General features: G+C 40.0%; 1 protein-coding gene across 4 annotated transcripts in view; it reads left to right on the top strand.

Annotated features, from left to right (window-relative positions):
• SMTN (smoothelin) overlaps window positions 1-16479 on the top strand; it is a 219956-nt gene that overhangs the window by 104988 nt on the left and 98489 nt on the right. For all 4 annotated transcript variants that reach the window (XM_073631099.1, XM_073631082.1, XM_073631072.1 and 1 more), the window contains exons 6-7: window positions 1765-1864; window positions 9481-9809. In XM_073631099.1, the coding sequence (XP_073487200.1) occupies window positions 1765-1864; window positions 9481-9809 (429 nt within the window). The remainder of the gene's footprint in view (window positions 1-1764; window positions 1865-9480; window positions 9810-16479) is intronic.

Below are 16479 nucleotides of genomic sequence, written 5' to 3'. Positions count from 1 at the left end.
GACGTACAACTTCACTTTTGATAATAATAGTAAATGTGACAAATAGAGGGGGAATCTCCCTAACACGGGTACATAAAGCAGTGAAAATCTGACAAATGTTCTAATTCCTCTCCAATCTATCTGAAGCACAAGAAATTCCCCTTAGTTATACTTGTCAATGGATGTGTCAATGGACGCAGCAGTGGAACTCAAGAGCAAGCCCGCACGGGTGCTCCCAGGGAAAGCAGCTTTCCGTGGAGGCTCCCGATGAAGAGGGGCCTTGAGCGCTGGCGGGGCACCCCAGAAGATCGGGGCCGCTCTGTGCAAAACGATTGAGTGGGTAAGTATAGGTGTGTGTGTGTGTTTGCTTTTTTTTTTTTTTTTTTTTAAAGGAGGGTTTTTAACCTCCCTGACAGTATTCCCGAGTGTGGCTCTAAGTTAAATTTCAGCACCATTAGCGGTAACCCCGAGCCACACGGGATTGCATTGCAGGATCCTGGTGCGGTGTTACTTACCATGTCCCCCGCTGTGCCCGTGGGCTCTGTCCTCCTCCCGAAGCCTCTCTGTGCCGGGCTCCTTTCCCTGTGAGCGTTGCGACGCACGGGGGCGGAGCCTGGCGGCAAATTAAAAAAAACCTGTAAAAATCATAACACGTACAGTGCTGTAATCTTACAGATTACAGTACTGTATGAAATCATTTTACATCCCTTTTGTCCCCAATGCTTTGTCCAATGCCCTGCATGCAGTTTTATATTATAAATACTGTTCTTTCTGCCTGGAAACTTGAGATTGTCCATAGCAACCAAAGAGTGTCCCTTTACGTAATTTATTATATATATATATATATATATATATATATATATATATATATATATATATATATATATATATATATATATATATATATATATATATATATATATATATATATATATATATATTATATATATATATTATATATAAATTTTTTTTTTTTTATGATTCTGTGTTTCAAACTTCATCATACCCGGGATATATACTAGACTCTTGGTGGATAGCTTTAAGTGTGTTATTGCTAAAAATTACAGACCTATATAATATATAATATATAATATAAAACGCCAAATTTCTATGCAAAATAATTGTACCGCTTTGAGACGCAAAAAATTTGAAATAATCATACCGCCAGGGAGGTTAAACATGTCAATCAAGTCTGAGACTACAGCAATGTAACATTCGATGAATATGAAATTATCAGTATATGTGTGAAGGAGGAATACATTCAATAAATCATTACATTCATAGCAATAACGTAAACTTGGTGAGAGCTCTCATTATGTTACTAACCATACCCAATGAAAATAGCAGATAGACGGCATTAACAGGTACAGATCTGTCTACCCAATGAGCTATAATCTCCAAAGAGTCTGTGGATAGCTAGATTTGTGCTAACCTTTTAATGTGCATCCTGCAAGCCCAGGAGATGACAAAACCTCCATGACACTGTCCATGCTCTAAAAAACCAGCTTTGCTTTGTATATGGTGTAAAAGGTCAGGGTCAAGAATACATAAATGGGGTGAGTTTGAGATTGAAACGAATGAACAGTTGACTTACAGTAAAGAGAAAGTACAATTTTGTGACTTTAGATGTATTGATTGCTAACCTAGACGGTCCTTGCAGATTTCTTTATAGAAGGGGTAATGGATTGGGAAGGTAGGAATGGCGTTTTAAGTTATATTTTGCTTTTACATATTTAAAAAAAATGTACACCATTTTCTGACGTCATGTCTTTTATATTACCTTAGGCTCAAGAAAAAGAGGACTTGGAAGAAAGAAAGCTCATCAAGGCTCAGATCCATGAACTCCGTGGCACTCAAAATGGAAGCAGCCATTCTTCAGCGGATGGTATGTAGTCCCAGCAGGTTATATTTCGGGCTTCACTGTTGTATATTTTTACAAAGATAACACATGTAACAAACACTGATTAATTAAAACTGTAGTTTTTTATCGTAAAAGATACCTTTTACCAACATCTGTTCCTTTGACAACTGGCAGATGTACAGATATGAGGAATGGAGTATATTACGTGATTGTCTGACTGGTTACTATGGGCTAGTGCACTTTGCACTTAGAAATATGCAATACCCCACCTGCAGGCTCTACAATATATATTCATGTGATCTGCCATAAGTTTACTTTTGGCTGCTACTACTTTTCAGCGAGATTATAGAATTAGCCAGAATCACAATATCAGGAGGGCATTATTATTATTAATATTATTTAAGGTACTTGTATAGCACCGTCAATTTATGCAGCGCTTTACATATACATTGTACATTCACATCAGTCCCTTCCCTCAAGGAGCTTACAATCTAAGGTCCCTAACTCCCATTCATATACTAGGACCAATTTAGACAGAAGCCAATTAACCTACCAGCATGTCTTTGGAGTGTGGGAGGAAACCGGAGTACCTGGAGGAAACCCACGCAGGCACAGGGAGAACATGCAAACTCCAGGCAAGTAGTGTCGTGGTTAGGATTCGCACCAGCAACCCTTCTTACTGCTTAGGCGAAAGTGCTACCCACTATACCATTGTCCTTTCCAATTATCCATGATAATACAATAAACCGATGTGTCATACATAAACTTTCACATTTCATATTTGCCATGTAGGTAATTTGTATATTTTACGGTGATATACTATGAATGGAATGTGTTATTACAATAGAATTGTGTTTTATTATTAGCCCTGAGGTCAACACTGGTAGATGCTGACAGCTTGTACTCTATGTTGTAGTTTGTGCTTCCAGTGTTCTCTCCTCCCTCCAACAAGTCCTGTTTTTAAAAAAAAAAAAAAAGCTCATCCATCAGTTAAACAATCCAACTAAGATCTGTCTCTTCTGAAATGGCTGCACAGCAAGAACACCTAAATCAAGGAAAGTTGTGCTGTTATGCAGTATGTTTGTAGTGCCGGGGTTAACATATGCACATTTCATTAGTGCAGGGGTGCTCAACCTTTCTGAAGTGCGATGACCACATAAGTGATTTGGTAAGTGGTTGCAGGCCACAGTGAAATGACATGGTTCCCAAATTCAAATTTTTCATTTTGAATAGCATAATGACGTTTTTTGTTTTTTTTCCCCCTGCAGCCAGGAGGGAGAAAAGGAGAAGCCGGTTTTCAGCAGTTGCAGGAGGAATATGGAGAGGATCAGTTCCCTTGTATATTATATAGTGCACCTACGGGTTAGCTGCGTTTTGCCATAAACCTCTATTACATCTTGTGGGTGTGGTGCACTTTCTGAAAGTGCACCAAAACTCCTGCATTCAGTTAGAGCTTGAGGGCCACATTGAGTGGATGCCCGCTAACGGGCGCTGCCATGATGGATCTGAAATAACAGGTGCTCTTTAAATGTAAGGACCGATTCTTGCTGGTAGTTAGAATCTTTAATATTTGCAAATATTTGTTAGTAAAACAGCGGTATCAGAACAGATTCAATCATACAGTTTGTAGTGTACATAGATTTGCAAAACAATGGGATAAAGGAATATTCTTGAACCTTGTTTTATCTCATGGCTACTGTGAAAATCTGTGACTGCATTAATGCAGTGCATGTTCTCTCAGCTTGCAGAGCATGGTTTCATTGAATGAGTTTATCAAAAATGTAAATATCGCAGCATATACAGCCTCATGCTACATAACTAAGCTCCATTTCATGCTGAATAAACTAAATTATTAATGTATCTTAAATTAAAAAAAATCTTTTTTAGATGGATTTTTTCTCCAAAAGCATTTTGTTTTAATACATTTGATAAAAATCTAAAAAAATCTGATTTAAATGAAACTCTGATTTAACCACTAGCTGACCAGCTCACACAGATATACTGCGGCAGGTCGGTGCCCCTGCACGAACCAACGTACCTGTGCAAGGAGGATACAAAGTGCGAGCCCGCAGACTCGCTGTCTGCCGGCGACACGCGATTGCGGTGAGAGGCAGAACGGGGAACTGCCTATGTAAACAAGGCGATTCCCCGTTCTGCCAGATGACATGACAGAGATCTACTGTTCCCAGTGATTGGAAACCGTGATCTCTGTCATGTTCCAGTAAGCCCATCCCCCCTACAGTTAGAACACGCTGAGGGAACACACTTAACGTCTTGATCGCCCCCTAGTGTTAACCCCTTCCCTGCCAGTGTCATTTTTACATTGATCAGTGCATTTTTATAGCACCAATAAATGTAATAATGTCTCTGGTCCCCAAAAAGTATCATTTGGAGTCAATTTGTCCGCCACAATGTTGCAGCCCCACTAAAAATTGCAGATCGCCGCCATTACCAGTAAAAACAATAAAAAGAAAAAAAGTGTCCCTAAATCTATCCCATAGTTTGTAGACACAATAACTTTTGCGCAAACCAATCAATATACACCCATTGCAAATTTTTTATTTTTTTTATTTTTACCAAAAATATCTAGAAGAACATAAATTGGCCTAATATAAATATCAATAAAAAAAAAAATATATAATATATATATATATATATATATATATATATATATATATATATATATATATATATATATATATATATATATATATATATATATATATATATATATATATGGCTATAATATGTATTATAGCAGAAGGTAAAAAAATTGTTTAAAAACATTGTTGGGGTTTTACCACCAAAAGAAAGCTCTATTTCTGGGTAAAAAAGGACATCAATTTTGTTTTGGGTACATCGTCGCACAACCGCGCAATTGTCAGTTAAAGCGATGCAGTGCCGTATCGCACAAAATGGCAAATCCTTCCGGGGATTAAATCAAGAATCCTTTTTTTTTGTTTTTTTTTGTTTTGTTTTTTTATCATTGATTTTTATCCACCCTAGTTGCTTCACACGTAAAAAAAAAAAAAATGATATGCAAAGTGAACAATTGCAATTTTATTTTTAAAGCACCTCGAAAGTAACAGGATTTATAGATTCTAAGCTTTTGTTCTGATTTATATTTTATCTCAATTTTACATAGTAGGCGAGGTTGAAAAAAGACACAAGTCCATCAAGTCCAACCTATGTGTGTGATTATATGTCAGTATTTTATTATTCAAAAATGTAACTGATCATGATGAAAATATACAACAATGCCATCTGTGTTTGCAGGTTGTATACCGCTTTGATGGTTACGTTCACAGTGGTGGTGCACCTCCTAGTGTTAAACCAACACTAAATTTTAATTCCTGATCTGTGTCTTTCAGTGTAGCTGTGTGCAGATTCGGGTGATGGCTTCTAGTGCATTACCCAGACAGCTTGTGAAAGTGACATAATGCATTACCATTTAGAGCCCATTCACACCTATGCATGATAAAACACATTGGGGAAGGGGGAACTTTATCAAAATTGGAGCAACCAGAATCTGGAGCAGCTGTGCATTGCACCCAATCAGCTTGTTCAGTTAAGCTTTAAAAAAAATCAAAGATAAACGCTATACACAACTGCTCCAAATTCTGGCAGCTCCAGTTTTTTGATAAGTTCCCCTCAGTTTGTTACATGCAGTACAAGTTAGCCCTTATGTATTTTACTGTGGGCAAAGGGGCAGGTATTAGGCCCTTAAGGATTTTAGTTGATAAAATTTTCGAAGTACTCTGTAAACTAATCCTTTATTTAATCTCAAGATGTTTATTGAACTGTATATTTTTATTTATTTATTTTTTTGCTGAAAGGAGAAGTACAGCTCGTTTGGCTTTACTTTTCCTGTGGATCACAGGAATGCAGATCGTTCTGCACTGCTGTGACCTGTTTTCTGCAGCAGATGGCGGGCTAAAGTCAGCAGTCCATTGACATCACAGAGCCAGTCCAGGCTGGGGAAAGATCACGACAATCTGGTCTTGACCTGCCCACCACCCTGGACCGACACCTGGCTCAGCCTCCCAGCGAGAGCCTGAGCCAGCCACTCCTGCCCCCCCGCAACAGCCCAGCGCACCAGTGAGCAAGTGAGGGGGTGGGCAGAGCCGAGAGCGGTGGCTGGCAGTCAGAAGCTCTCTGCCCACGGAGCTCTGGAACCAAGCAGTGTTTGATGGCTCAGTTCTCAGTCTTTTAGGTGGGGGGGGGGGGGGATGCAGCATGGGGCCGATACTGCATCCACCTAGGTAAGTATGCACATGCTGTCACGCCACCAGTTCCGTGCCATGTTTTATGGGACCTGGCAGAGGCATGCAGCATGTGTGAACATGCTTGGAAATGCTGTGAGGCTCTGCCAGGTTCCATAGACTGGCAGGGAATTGCTGTTTTCTGCACATGCAGGGACATTTTCCACGATTTCTCGTATGCGCAGACCCGCCACGCACCTTCACCAGGTGCTGTAGATCTTGCATGTACAAGATTGCACATTATATGTTTTTATCCTCACCTAGGAAGTAGGAAATGAATCGTAAAAAAAATTACATTTATTTAAAAAAAAAAAGTGCTCATTGTGTAAGATGTAGGGGTTGGGGAGGCTTGGGAGAGGAAGTCATACTACAGGTGAAGGTCTGCATTATAACAGGAATTCAAGTGAAATTATACTGGCCACAGTGAGAGCAATTCAAACTCCCCAGTGTGAATAAAAAGCAGCAGTTTTGTTAAGTGCATATTGCTTGCCATAATAAATCGGTGGATCTAATGATCTAGGCATCTGAAATTTTCTAGGAAATTTGCTTGCAAAAGCCAATTTTACCACCCACCTGCTCCTCTGCTCCTCTGTGTTTTTAGTAGGATTGTTGCCCCTACTAAGTAATAGGGAGGTTCAGGAAGCCAGGTAAGTTGGGCTAAGCTCAACTCTTCCAGGAAAAAATATTTGCATAAAACTTAAATTGGACAAATCTGACATTAGATAAATGGTACAGTCTGTAGTGTTATTAACTGTTGATCCTGCCAGTAGATCCATTATCCTCGTACTTCCAGCAATAGAGGGATGAACTTCAGTTAATTCAAACAGCAGTGTTGTCACCCTGTGGAAAAGGTACCCTTAGTTTCAAATTCAATTTTACAGCAGAATTTACCTTGCTTTCCCCTTTTCTTCCATTCCAGTGCCAGCATCTACACCCAGCCTTCTTCCAGGTTGAAGACCTTTGGACATCTTGATTGGCCAGGCTGGAATGATGCAACTCCTGCTGATGTACATGGGAGTTTGATTGCAGTGCTGAGATGTGCCAAAATTGTACCCTGTGGATCTCTGTTTTATTGCAGAAGAGACATAGGGGTTGATTTACTAAAATTGGAGAGTGCAAAATCTGGTGCAGTTCCAGTTTTTTTTTTGTCAAAGCTTAATTGAACAAGCTGACATTAGAAGCTGGCTACCATGCGCAGCCGTACCAGATTTTGCACTCTCCAGTTTTAATCAACCCCATAGAGTTTTTAGTTCTCCTTTCAATGGAGAAGCTTACATTTTTAGTTTGGTTACCACAACAAAAAAAAAGTGTAAACTATTTAAATCAAAGCTGACCATTGTAAGCACCACCACCATTGTATGTCCCAACCTCAGCAACTGCTACTGCCTTTTTACCGCAGATGTACCTTTTGAAAATATTTTCAGGTCATAACCAATTTTATTAGATGTCAGTGTGAAAAATTGCACTTTACATTAATGGTTAGTGGTAAGTATGCCCCCCTTATATTGGTGGTCAGAATGCCACTCATGCAGACCCCTAGAAAGATCATTGGTGTCACGCCCACTGTACCATATATCGGATGTCCTTTTTGATTTTGCCCATAGTTCCACTATAAGGTAAAAATGATCACAGCACTCAATCAGGTTGGTCCGTCCTGTCTCACGTTGCACATTTGCTGCTTCTTCCTTTTTTATAGTGAGCATCAGTCCCATGAAAGTCTGGGAAATCTTTGACACCCTGACAGCATGATGCTGTCAGATGAAGTACTCTTTCTCATTAAGATGTTGTTGCACGTGTTGCTTTTGGCACAATGTCTTAGTTTTAAAAAATGCTAATATGAATAGCTAAGCTCCTGTGATGACAGCTTGGAGGGTGGAGAACTTGTCTTTCATGTTTACCTGTTGTGACAAGATCAACTGACAACTATTCAGGTTTCCAAAAATGCCATTGTAAGTTGGGATTCATAGCTGTCTGGCTTTTTGGCCATTTCCTTTATTTATTTATTTATTTATTTTTTATATTCTCTCATGCTCCGTGATTATTTAACCTCTTAATGTTGGTCATCTGATTTGCAACATACTGAATTTATCTGTGGCTTTGACAGGTAGGTAAATGGTTTAGTAACACAGGACCAAAATTGTGCAGATTAAAGGTCAAGTTCACGTTCAACTTTAAATAAATGCACATGTGTTTTTTTGTTTTTTTTTGGTTGTTTTTTTTAAATGGTGCTTTTATTTTTATATTTATCTTTTTTAAACAGGAGCCTAAAAAATATTGCACCCGCCATCAGCAGATTGCAGATGGAATGTCAGGCTCCTGCACACACTGTCCACATCTCTGTAACTGGACCTCTGAAACTGTCCTTTTCAGATCTGTAGGCAACGTGAATGAACTACACACATGCTATTCTGCTCTCCCACACTTTAAAAATTCAAATCTCTCTGCCACTGTGTCAGATAGGAGTAGTCGTTTCTTCATTCACAGATTCCCGCACAGCCGCTTCATTTTCAGAATGTGACTGTGGGTGTAGGGTGAAGAACCCCCGCCCGATGTCAGTGGGGGGGAGAACTAGAACATCTTACATCCTAAATAAGGGTGTAACAGGTTTTGAAAGGTGAATTTAGCTATCAGCAAGGATGAGGAGTTGAATCTCCTACTGCTATTTTTGTAGGAGACTTGGATGGCTAAATTTCTCCACTAAAATTCCCTTTTTCTTCTACTGTGGGCATTATTTAACCACAGGGGTTTACAGGGGGGGGGGTCTTGCTTCATCTACTTCATTGTTTCAAAATGTGTGTAGGTTCCAAATAAGTCCCTTATTAAGGTTCAGATAGGTGGGTTTAGCCAAGAGCTCACATGCATTGAAATTGCTTTTTGATAAAAGAATGCATTGGGTGGGATCAGAACGATGAGGTTCACCCAGCACTGAAATAAGTTGTGTGGGTTTGCCCTTTAGGGCATAGAAAAGGGCACGTTTTATGTACAATAAAGTGTACGTATAGCCAAACCTTATCTCGTTGTTGTTGTGGGCTATGTTCCCATAGAGGAGATTTGATCTTTTCCTTGTCCTGGAAAATATTGTCACCTACATAGAAAGTGTCAAGACTTGCAAATATTTTACAGTGGTCTCCAGAGCAGTAGGTGAGGGGAAATCTTTGATGGGAACACCTTCTACAATGACGTAACTAAGTGGATTCCCCCTCGCTTTGTGGAGATTTCCTGTCACTACCCATTGTCTCCCAGCTCACAAAGTGAAGGGTAATCTCCTTAACAGGGTGCAGACAGCAAAGAATGGCAGGGGTTGGGCTTTTTATATTTGCTTGGTTTGTGATGTATTGCTACTAACTATAGGATAATTGTGTTTTACTCTGTTTATAGACTCTTCATCTGATATGGTTCTGCTCCTAAGTGCTCCCTCAAGAGAAAAGTTGTCATCTTTGTCTTCATCCTCCTCATCCTCATCCTCCTCATCATCGTCATCTGAACCTGGGCATTTGTCGCAGTCCCGTACAACTGAGCACTCCACCCTCAGCACAGACTCTGAGGAAGACACTCCACAGAATGGAAGTAGAGAGGTGTTCATGGAGTCATCCACACAGATCAGAGAGGAGAAACCTCCAGACAATGGCATCACCCTTCAGAAACAGAGTTCTCAAGAAGAACAAAAGCCTGATTCAAAAGAAACAAGCAAAGCTGTAACAAATAAGGTAACTTTCCTCGCTGCACCTACCGCACTCTCTTTGCCTCCTATATTCTAATAAGAATAGGATTAAATGCATCAAGGCACAGCTTTTGTTTTCCATCAAATGTATGTGCCTGAGCAGTCCATGGTGGTTGAACAGATTTGGAACAAGATTTTGCATTAAAAAATGTATTGCTTTACAATGTGTATGTATACCAAAAACAAAGTTTTGGCTACAGTAGGGATGGATTAAAATCCACAATGGGTTACTTTTTTGCTATATGTCCTGCTGGGGAGATTTTCCTTCACTTTGTCTTGTGAGAAGAAATCTCCCCAAAGTGATGGAAATTTCCATCTTAGACCGTTGTCTTCCCCATTGGAAGATTTCACCCTCCTCTGCTTTCTTGACTGTTCCAAAACTTGGGCCTCCCCCTTTCTGTTTCATTGACAATGGTCAACAGGACAGAAGGATGAACCTCCTTAGCACAGATTACAATAAAGCTTTGCAGAGGGTCTAATGTATCCCTACTCTATTCAAAACTAAAATATTAAGTTTTTCCTTACATACACCTTATAACTAGGTCCAGGTTTAACCGCTTAAGGACCGCCCCGCTTACATATACTGTGGCAGGGCGGCGCTCAAGCGCAAAATCACATACCTGTACGTGATTCCAAACCAATCAATATACGCTTATTGGGATTTTTTTTTTTTTTTTAACCAAAAATATGTAGCAGAATACATATCGTCCTAAATTGATGAAGAAATGTGATTTATTTATTTTTCTTGGACAGGTTTTATAGCAAACAGAAAACTGTTATAGCAGAAAGTAAAAAATATTGTGTTTTTGTTTTTGTTTTTTTATTTTTTTATTTATTTTTTTTTAAATTGTTGGTTATTTTATTGTTTATAGCGCAAAAAATAAAAACCCGCAGAGGTGATCAAATACCACCAAAAGAAAGCTCTATTTGTGGGAAAAAAGACATCAATTTTATATAGGTATTCGGGTACGACCACGCAATTGTCAGTTAGGGCACTTTCACACTGGGGAAGGCGTCGGCGGTAAATCGCTGCTGTTTTTAGCGGCGCTTTACCGTAGTTTTTTCGGGCACTTTTAACCTCTACTAACGAAGCGCGCTTCGGCGGTGCTGCCCATTGATTTCATGGGCAGGGGCTCTTTAGGAGAGGTGTATACACCGCTCCTACAGCGCCTCAAAGATGCTGCTTGCAGGACTTTTTTGAGCGTCCTGCCAGCGCACCGCTCCAGTGTAAAAGCCCTCGAGTGACAGAGGCGCTTTGCAGGTGCTATTTTTAGCGCTATAGCGCCTGTAAAGTGCCTCAGTGTGAAAGTAGCACTTAAAGCAATGCAGTGCAGTAAATGGCCTGGTCAGGAAGTGGGAGAAAAACCTCCTGGAGCTGAAGTGGTTAAAGTGATTTGTAAACCATGATTTATTTTTTTACTAATAAACCCATTCCGCATATCTGCTCTGTGCAGTGGTTTTGCACCGAGGTACCCCGATCTTCCTCTTTTGGTGTCCCCACCAGCTCTCCAGGCTCTTTCACGTTGGCAAATGCCCCCATAGCAAGCCACTTCCTGGGGGGCACTCATGTGTGCTCCAGCCCGAGCTGCCTTGTCTGCGTTTTCTAGACCAAGACAGCATGGTTCAACCCTGCCCCCCGGTTTCCTTGTCACAGGAGTTGATTGACAGCAGCAGGAGTCAATGGGGAGAGCCACTGCTCTCATGCACAGCTCTGGATTGAGATTAGGCTCAGGTAAGTATAAAGGGGGGGGGGTTAGGGGATCCTGTGGCACATAAGGTTTTTATCCTAATGCAGAGAATGAATTAAAATAAAAAACCTTGAGCCTTTTGAGCCACTTTAAATCGGGCTCGGATCCCCAACTTGCTGTCCACACATCGTAGAGAGCAAGTGAGGGCAGTGTGGTCTTATACATGTTAAACTGACTTTAAAGCTGGCCATACACAGATCAAAATTCGCTCAGGGACTGCTTGATAGAAGTCAATTAATTTTTTTTTTTTTTTAAACTCTTGTGAAAGGGACCTGTTTGAACATTTTTCATGAATCAACAGCTGCAGCCACTGATCAGTTTCACAGCGGTGGATGGAGGGAATTCTTTCATACACTTTGTGTGGATGGAGAAAGCGTGTATGGTAAGCTCAAGGCTGCATTCACGCTACAGGATTTTGAATCGCGGGCAGATCTGCCGAGGATCTGCCCGTGCTGATGTGTGAATGACAAAATGCGGAACTCACATTTGAGGTGCCATTCATTTGAATTACACCTGAAATCGCGGTGCAGGTCTGCCGTAATTGTCGTGCGATTTAAAACTTGCTGCGATCGCGGCAACCCACATCGTGGGACGCACGTCACCCCAAAGTAGCTCCTGAACTATTTTTGGGCGGCATGCGTCCTGTGATGCAGGTTGCCACAGTTGCAGCGCGTTTTATCGCGCGACAATTGCAGCAGACCCGCACCGCGATTTAAGGCGTCATTCAAATGAATGGCATCTCAAATGCGAGTTCCGCGTTTTGTCATTCACACACCTGCACTGTCAAATCGTGGGCAGATCTACCTGCAATTCAAAACGCTGTAGTGTGAATGCAGCCTAAAGGCTTCTAAAGTAAAGATAATGTGTGTGATTTATGGTCAATTACGTTTTTAGTGTTTTAACATCCTCATGATATTGTAAGTTGTCAGGACCTGTCATTTACCTGTTATTCACTTGCCTGCAATGGGAATTGATTCAAGGGAGCCTAATTTTGAATAAAGTGACCTGTAAGGTAAATCTAGGCTGTCGCAGACCTGAACAGCTGATGACCGCTGAACAATTAATTATATTGTGACTTTATTGAAGGATTGGGAAGTAGCAATGCTATACAGTGCCCACTTAAAAAAAAAAAAAAAAAGCTTTACTAAAAATTTAAATGTAATATATTGCAATTTGCCAATCCTTAGACCCCATACACACTATTAGATTTTCTGTGGATTTTTGTCTTCAGATTTACCAAGACCATGTAGTATAAAGGGCCTGCCTGATTGCATACAAATTGAAACTCTTAAAGTTTGACCTCCATATTTTATGGTTTTGGTAAATCTGAAGATAAAAATCTTCAGAAAATCTAATAGTGTGGATGGGGTCTTGGATGTGGTGAAAGCATTCGTTTTCTTTTTCCCTGCTTTATTTTCACCTGGTGATCAGGCCAGTAACACACCTCCCATCCTAGTATGTCTACACTCACTTCTCCACTATTTATGGAAAAGTGATGTAGTCCCCCTTGGACAAACACATTGTCAACTTGTCAAGAGAATGTAGTGTTAGATGGCCCAGTAGATTTAGGGGGACTTTACATGTGTGATTTAACAATAAAGCCTAAGTCCAGCTAATACTTTTTTAACCACTTCAGCCCCGGAAGATTTTACCCCCTTCCTGACCAGAGCACTTTTTACAATTTAGCACTGCAGCGCTTTAACTGACAATTGCGCGGTTGTTCGAAGCTGTACCCAAACAAAATTTGCGTCCTTTTTTCCCCACAAATAGAGCTTTCTTTTGGTGGTATTTGATCACCTCTGCGTTTTTTTTTTAATTTTTTGCGCTATAAACAAAAAAGAGCGACCTTTTTGAGAAAAAAGTTTTTTTACTTTTTGCTATAATAAATATCTCCAAAAGGTTTTTTTTTTTTTATTTATTTTTAAACAAATTTAAATTTCTTCATCAGCATAGGTCAATATATATTATTCTACATATTTTTGGTAAAAAAAATCGCAATAAGCGTGTATTGATTGGTTTTGGCGTCTACAAACAATTGGAAAGATTTATGTCATTTTTTTTTTTTTTTTTTTTTACTAGTAATGGCGGTGATCTGCGATTTTTAGTGGTATTGCGGCGGACAGATCGGAGACTTTTGACGCTTTTTTTGGGACTATTGGCATTTATACAGCAATAAATGCTATAAACATGCACTGATTACTGTGTAAATGTCACTGACAGGGAAGGGATTAACACTAGGGGGCGATCAAGGGGTTAAATGTGTGTTCCCTCAGCGTGTTCTAACTGTGTGGGGATGGGAGTGACTAGGAGAGGAGCCATATCGTTTTTTTCTACTTGGTAGGATCAAACGACATGGCTCCTCTATTCTGACAGCACAGGGATTTACACAAACAAATCATCGTGCACGCGATCGTGCCCGTTGGCCATGCGCATCGAGAACCTGCTGTGCAGCGGGCGTGCCATCTGGTGGCTGAAAACGGGTAGGACGTACCCGTACGGGATTTTACCCAGGAGAGCCATTGTGCCGCAATATATCTGTGTGACACGGTCGGCAAGTGGTTAAGCAGCTCCAGAAACGGGTTTATATTTCTTCTGGTAGAAAATAAAAGCTGACCATTGTAGGTACCCCCTGTCATTGGTAAATGTCTCAACCCTTTAACTGCCATTTCTGCTTGTATAGCTTGGACTGTCAAAAGAAGTTAAAAATAACAGACTTACTGGCAGGATCAACAGGTGAAAATAAGGGAAAAAGGCTAAAAAAAATCTAGTGGCTCCATCACATCTTAGCATTGGTAAGCTGCAATGTGTATATTTTAGTTAAGCTAAACTTTGTTGCACGTTAATTGTAACTTGTTTCCCTGGTATATATGTCGTAAAAAATAAATTCGTTTTCTGTTGATTTGCAGGTTTTGTAAAAAAAAAAAAAAAAAAATACTTAGGAGCTCTGTCAGTCCTGCGAAGGACAAACATTACTGGTGAATAACACTTTTGTCCAGCAGGTGGCAGTGATGTACCACTGTGCAGTATGATGTTGAGGATACTTTCATAAAGTCATGCTATAATAAAAGGCTATTGCCTCGTATAAGTCTTATTCAAAAGCAGACAGCTTAAAGTGGTTGTAAACCCTATTACACCATTTGTAGGTACTGTAAACATCTCCTAAACCCGCACAGTTTTGGAGATATTTACCATATACGCTTGCACTGACGTCATTGATGCATTCGCACTGAAGAAATTTCAGTTGCGCTGTAAGGCTGTGTTCACATCTGTGCAGTGCACTTTACATGCACTTTAGGTGCATTACCATTGTACTCTAGATAACATGATTTGATGAAAGCACATCAAAGATGCAGTAAGCAGAATTTTCTTTTAACGCACCCCTCCCAAAATGCATTTAAAACCCACAGGTGTGAACAGAGCCGAAAATTAAAAAAGGGCAAACAGGCAGGAATTTTAATGCAGCATAGACTTGCTTTGTCTCTTTTGTATTAAAGCAGAACTTTACCCATAACCACTCTAAAAAAACAAAAAACAAATGTTCTTTAGCAAGGAACTTACATTCCACGTTAATAATTACCCTAACAAAATGAGTGTGCGCCGCTAATTGTCCCCAGCACTGCTCCTGTTTGTCGGAGACTGACATTTTACTGAAGCTAAGAGCCCCTGAACAGCAGTAAATCATAAAGCGGAACTAAACCCATCGATTTATCGGCTTCCTCCTGTATTGAATTGTATTGTACTTGTACTGTCAGACCCTAATGTTGTAAAGCGCTGCGCAAACTGTCGGCGCTATATAAATCCTGTATAATAATAATAATAAATAAATAATAATGGATTGCTAACTGTCACAGAAGCAGCTTTCTTGGCTGTAAAGGATAGGAGAATTGAATTCCACTTTAGGCTCTGTTCACTTCTACACCCCCTGGCAAAAATGATGGAATCACCAGTCCCTGAGGATGTTCCTTCAGTTGTTTATTGTTGTAGAAAAAAAGCAGATCACAGACATGGCCAAAAACTAAAGGCATTTCAAATGGCAACTTTCTGGCTTTAAGAAACACTAAAAGAAATCAAGAAAAATAATTGTGGTGGCCAGTAACAGTTAGATTTATAGAACAAGCACAGGGAATAAATTATGGAATCACTCAATTCTGAGGAAAAAAATTATGGAATCACCCTGTAAATTTTCATTACAAACACTAACACCTGCATCAGATTAAATCTGCTTGTTAGTATGTAGGTAAAAGGAGTGATCACACCTTGGAGAGCTGTTGCAACAAGTGGACTGACATGAAGCATGGCTCCAACACCAGAGATGTCAATTGAAAAAAAGGAGAGGATTATCAAACTCCTTAAAGAGCGTAAATCATCACGCAGTGTTGCACAAGATGTTGGTTGTTCAGTCGGCTGTGTCTAAAACATGGACCAAATACAAACAACATGGGAAAGTGGTTAAAGGCAAGCATACTGGTAGACCAAGTAAGACATCAAAGCGTCAAGACAGAAAACTTAAAGCAATATGCCTTGAAAACAGAAAATGTACAACAAAACAAATGAGGAACAAATGGGAGGAAACTGGAGTCAACATCTGTGACCGAACTGTAAGAAATCGCCTAAAGGAAATGGGATTTACATACAGAAAAGCTAAAAAAAGCCATCTCTAACACCTAAACACAAAAAAACAAGGTTACAATGGGCTAAGGAAAGGCAATCGTGGACTGTGGATGAAAGTCATATTCAGTGATGAATCTCGAATCTGCATTGGGCAAGGTGATGCTGGAACTTTTGTTTGGTGCCGTTCCAATGAGATTTATGCAGACGACTGTCTGAAGAAAACATGCAAATTTCCACAGTCAATTATGATATGGGGCTGCATGTCAGGTAAAGGCACTGAGGAGATGGCTGTCATTA

Source organism: Aquarana catesbeiana, linkage group LG01, assembly GCF_042186555.1.
Source record: "Aquarana catesbeiana isolate 2022-GZ linkage group LG01, ASM4218655v1, whole genome shotgun sequence".
NCBI lineage: Eukaryota > Metazoa > Chordata > Amphibia > Anura > Ranidae > Aquarana > Aquarana catesbeiana.
Note: the sequence above shows the minus strand (reverse complement) of the source record. Positions and strands in the feature narration are given on the sequence as shown.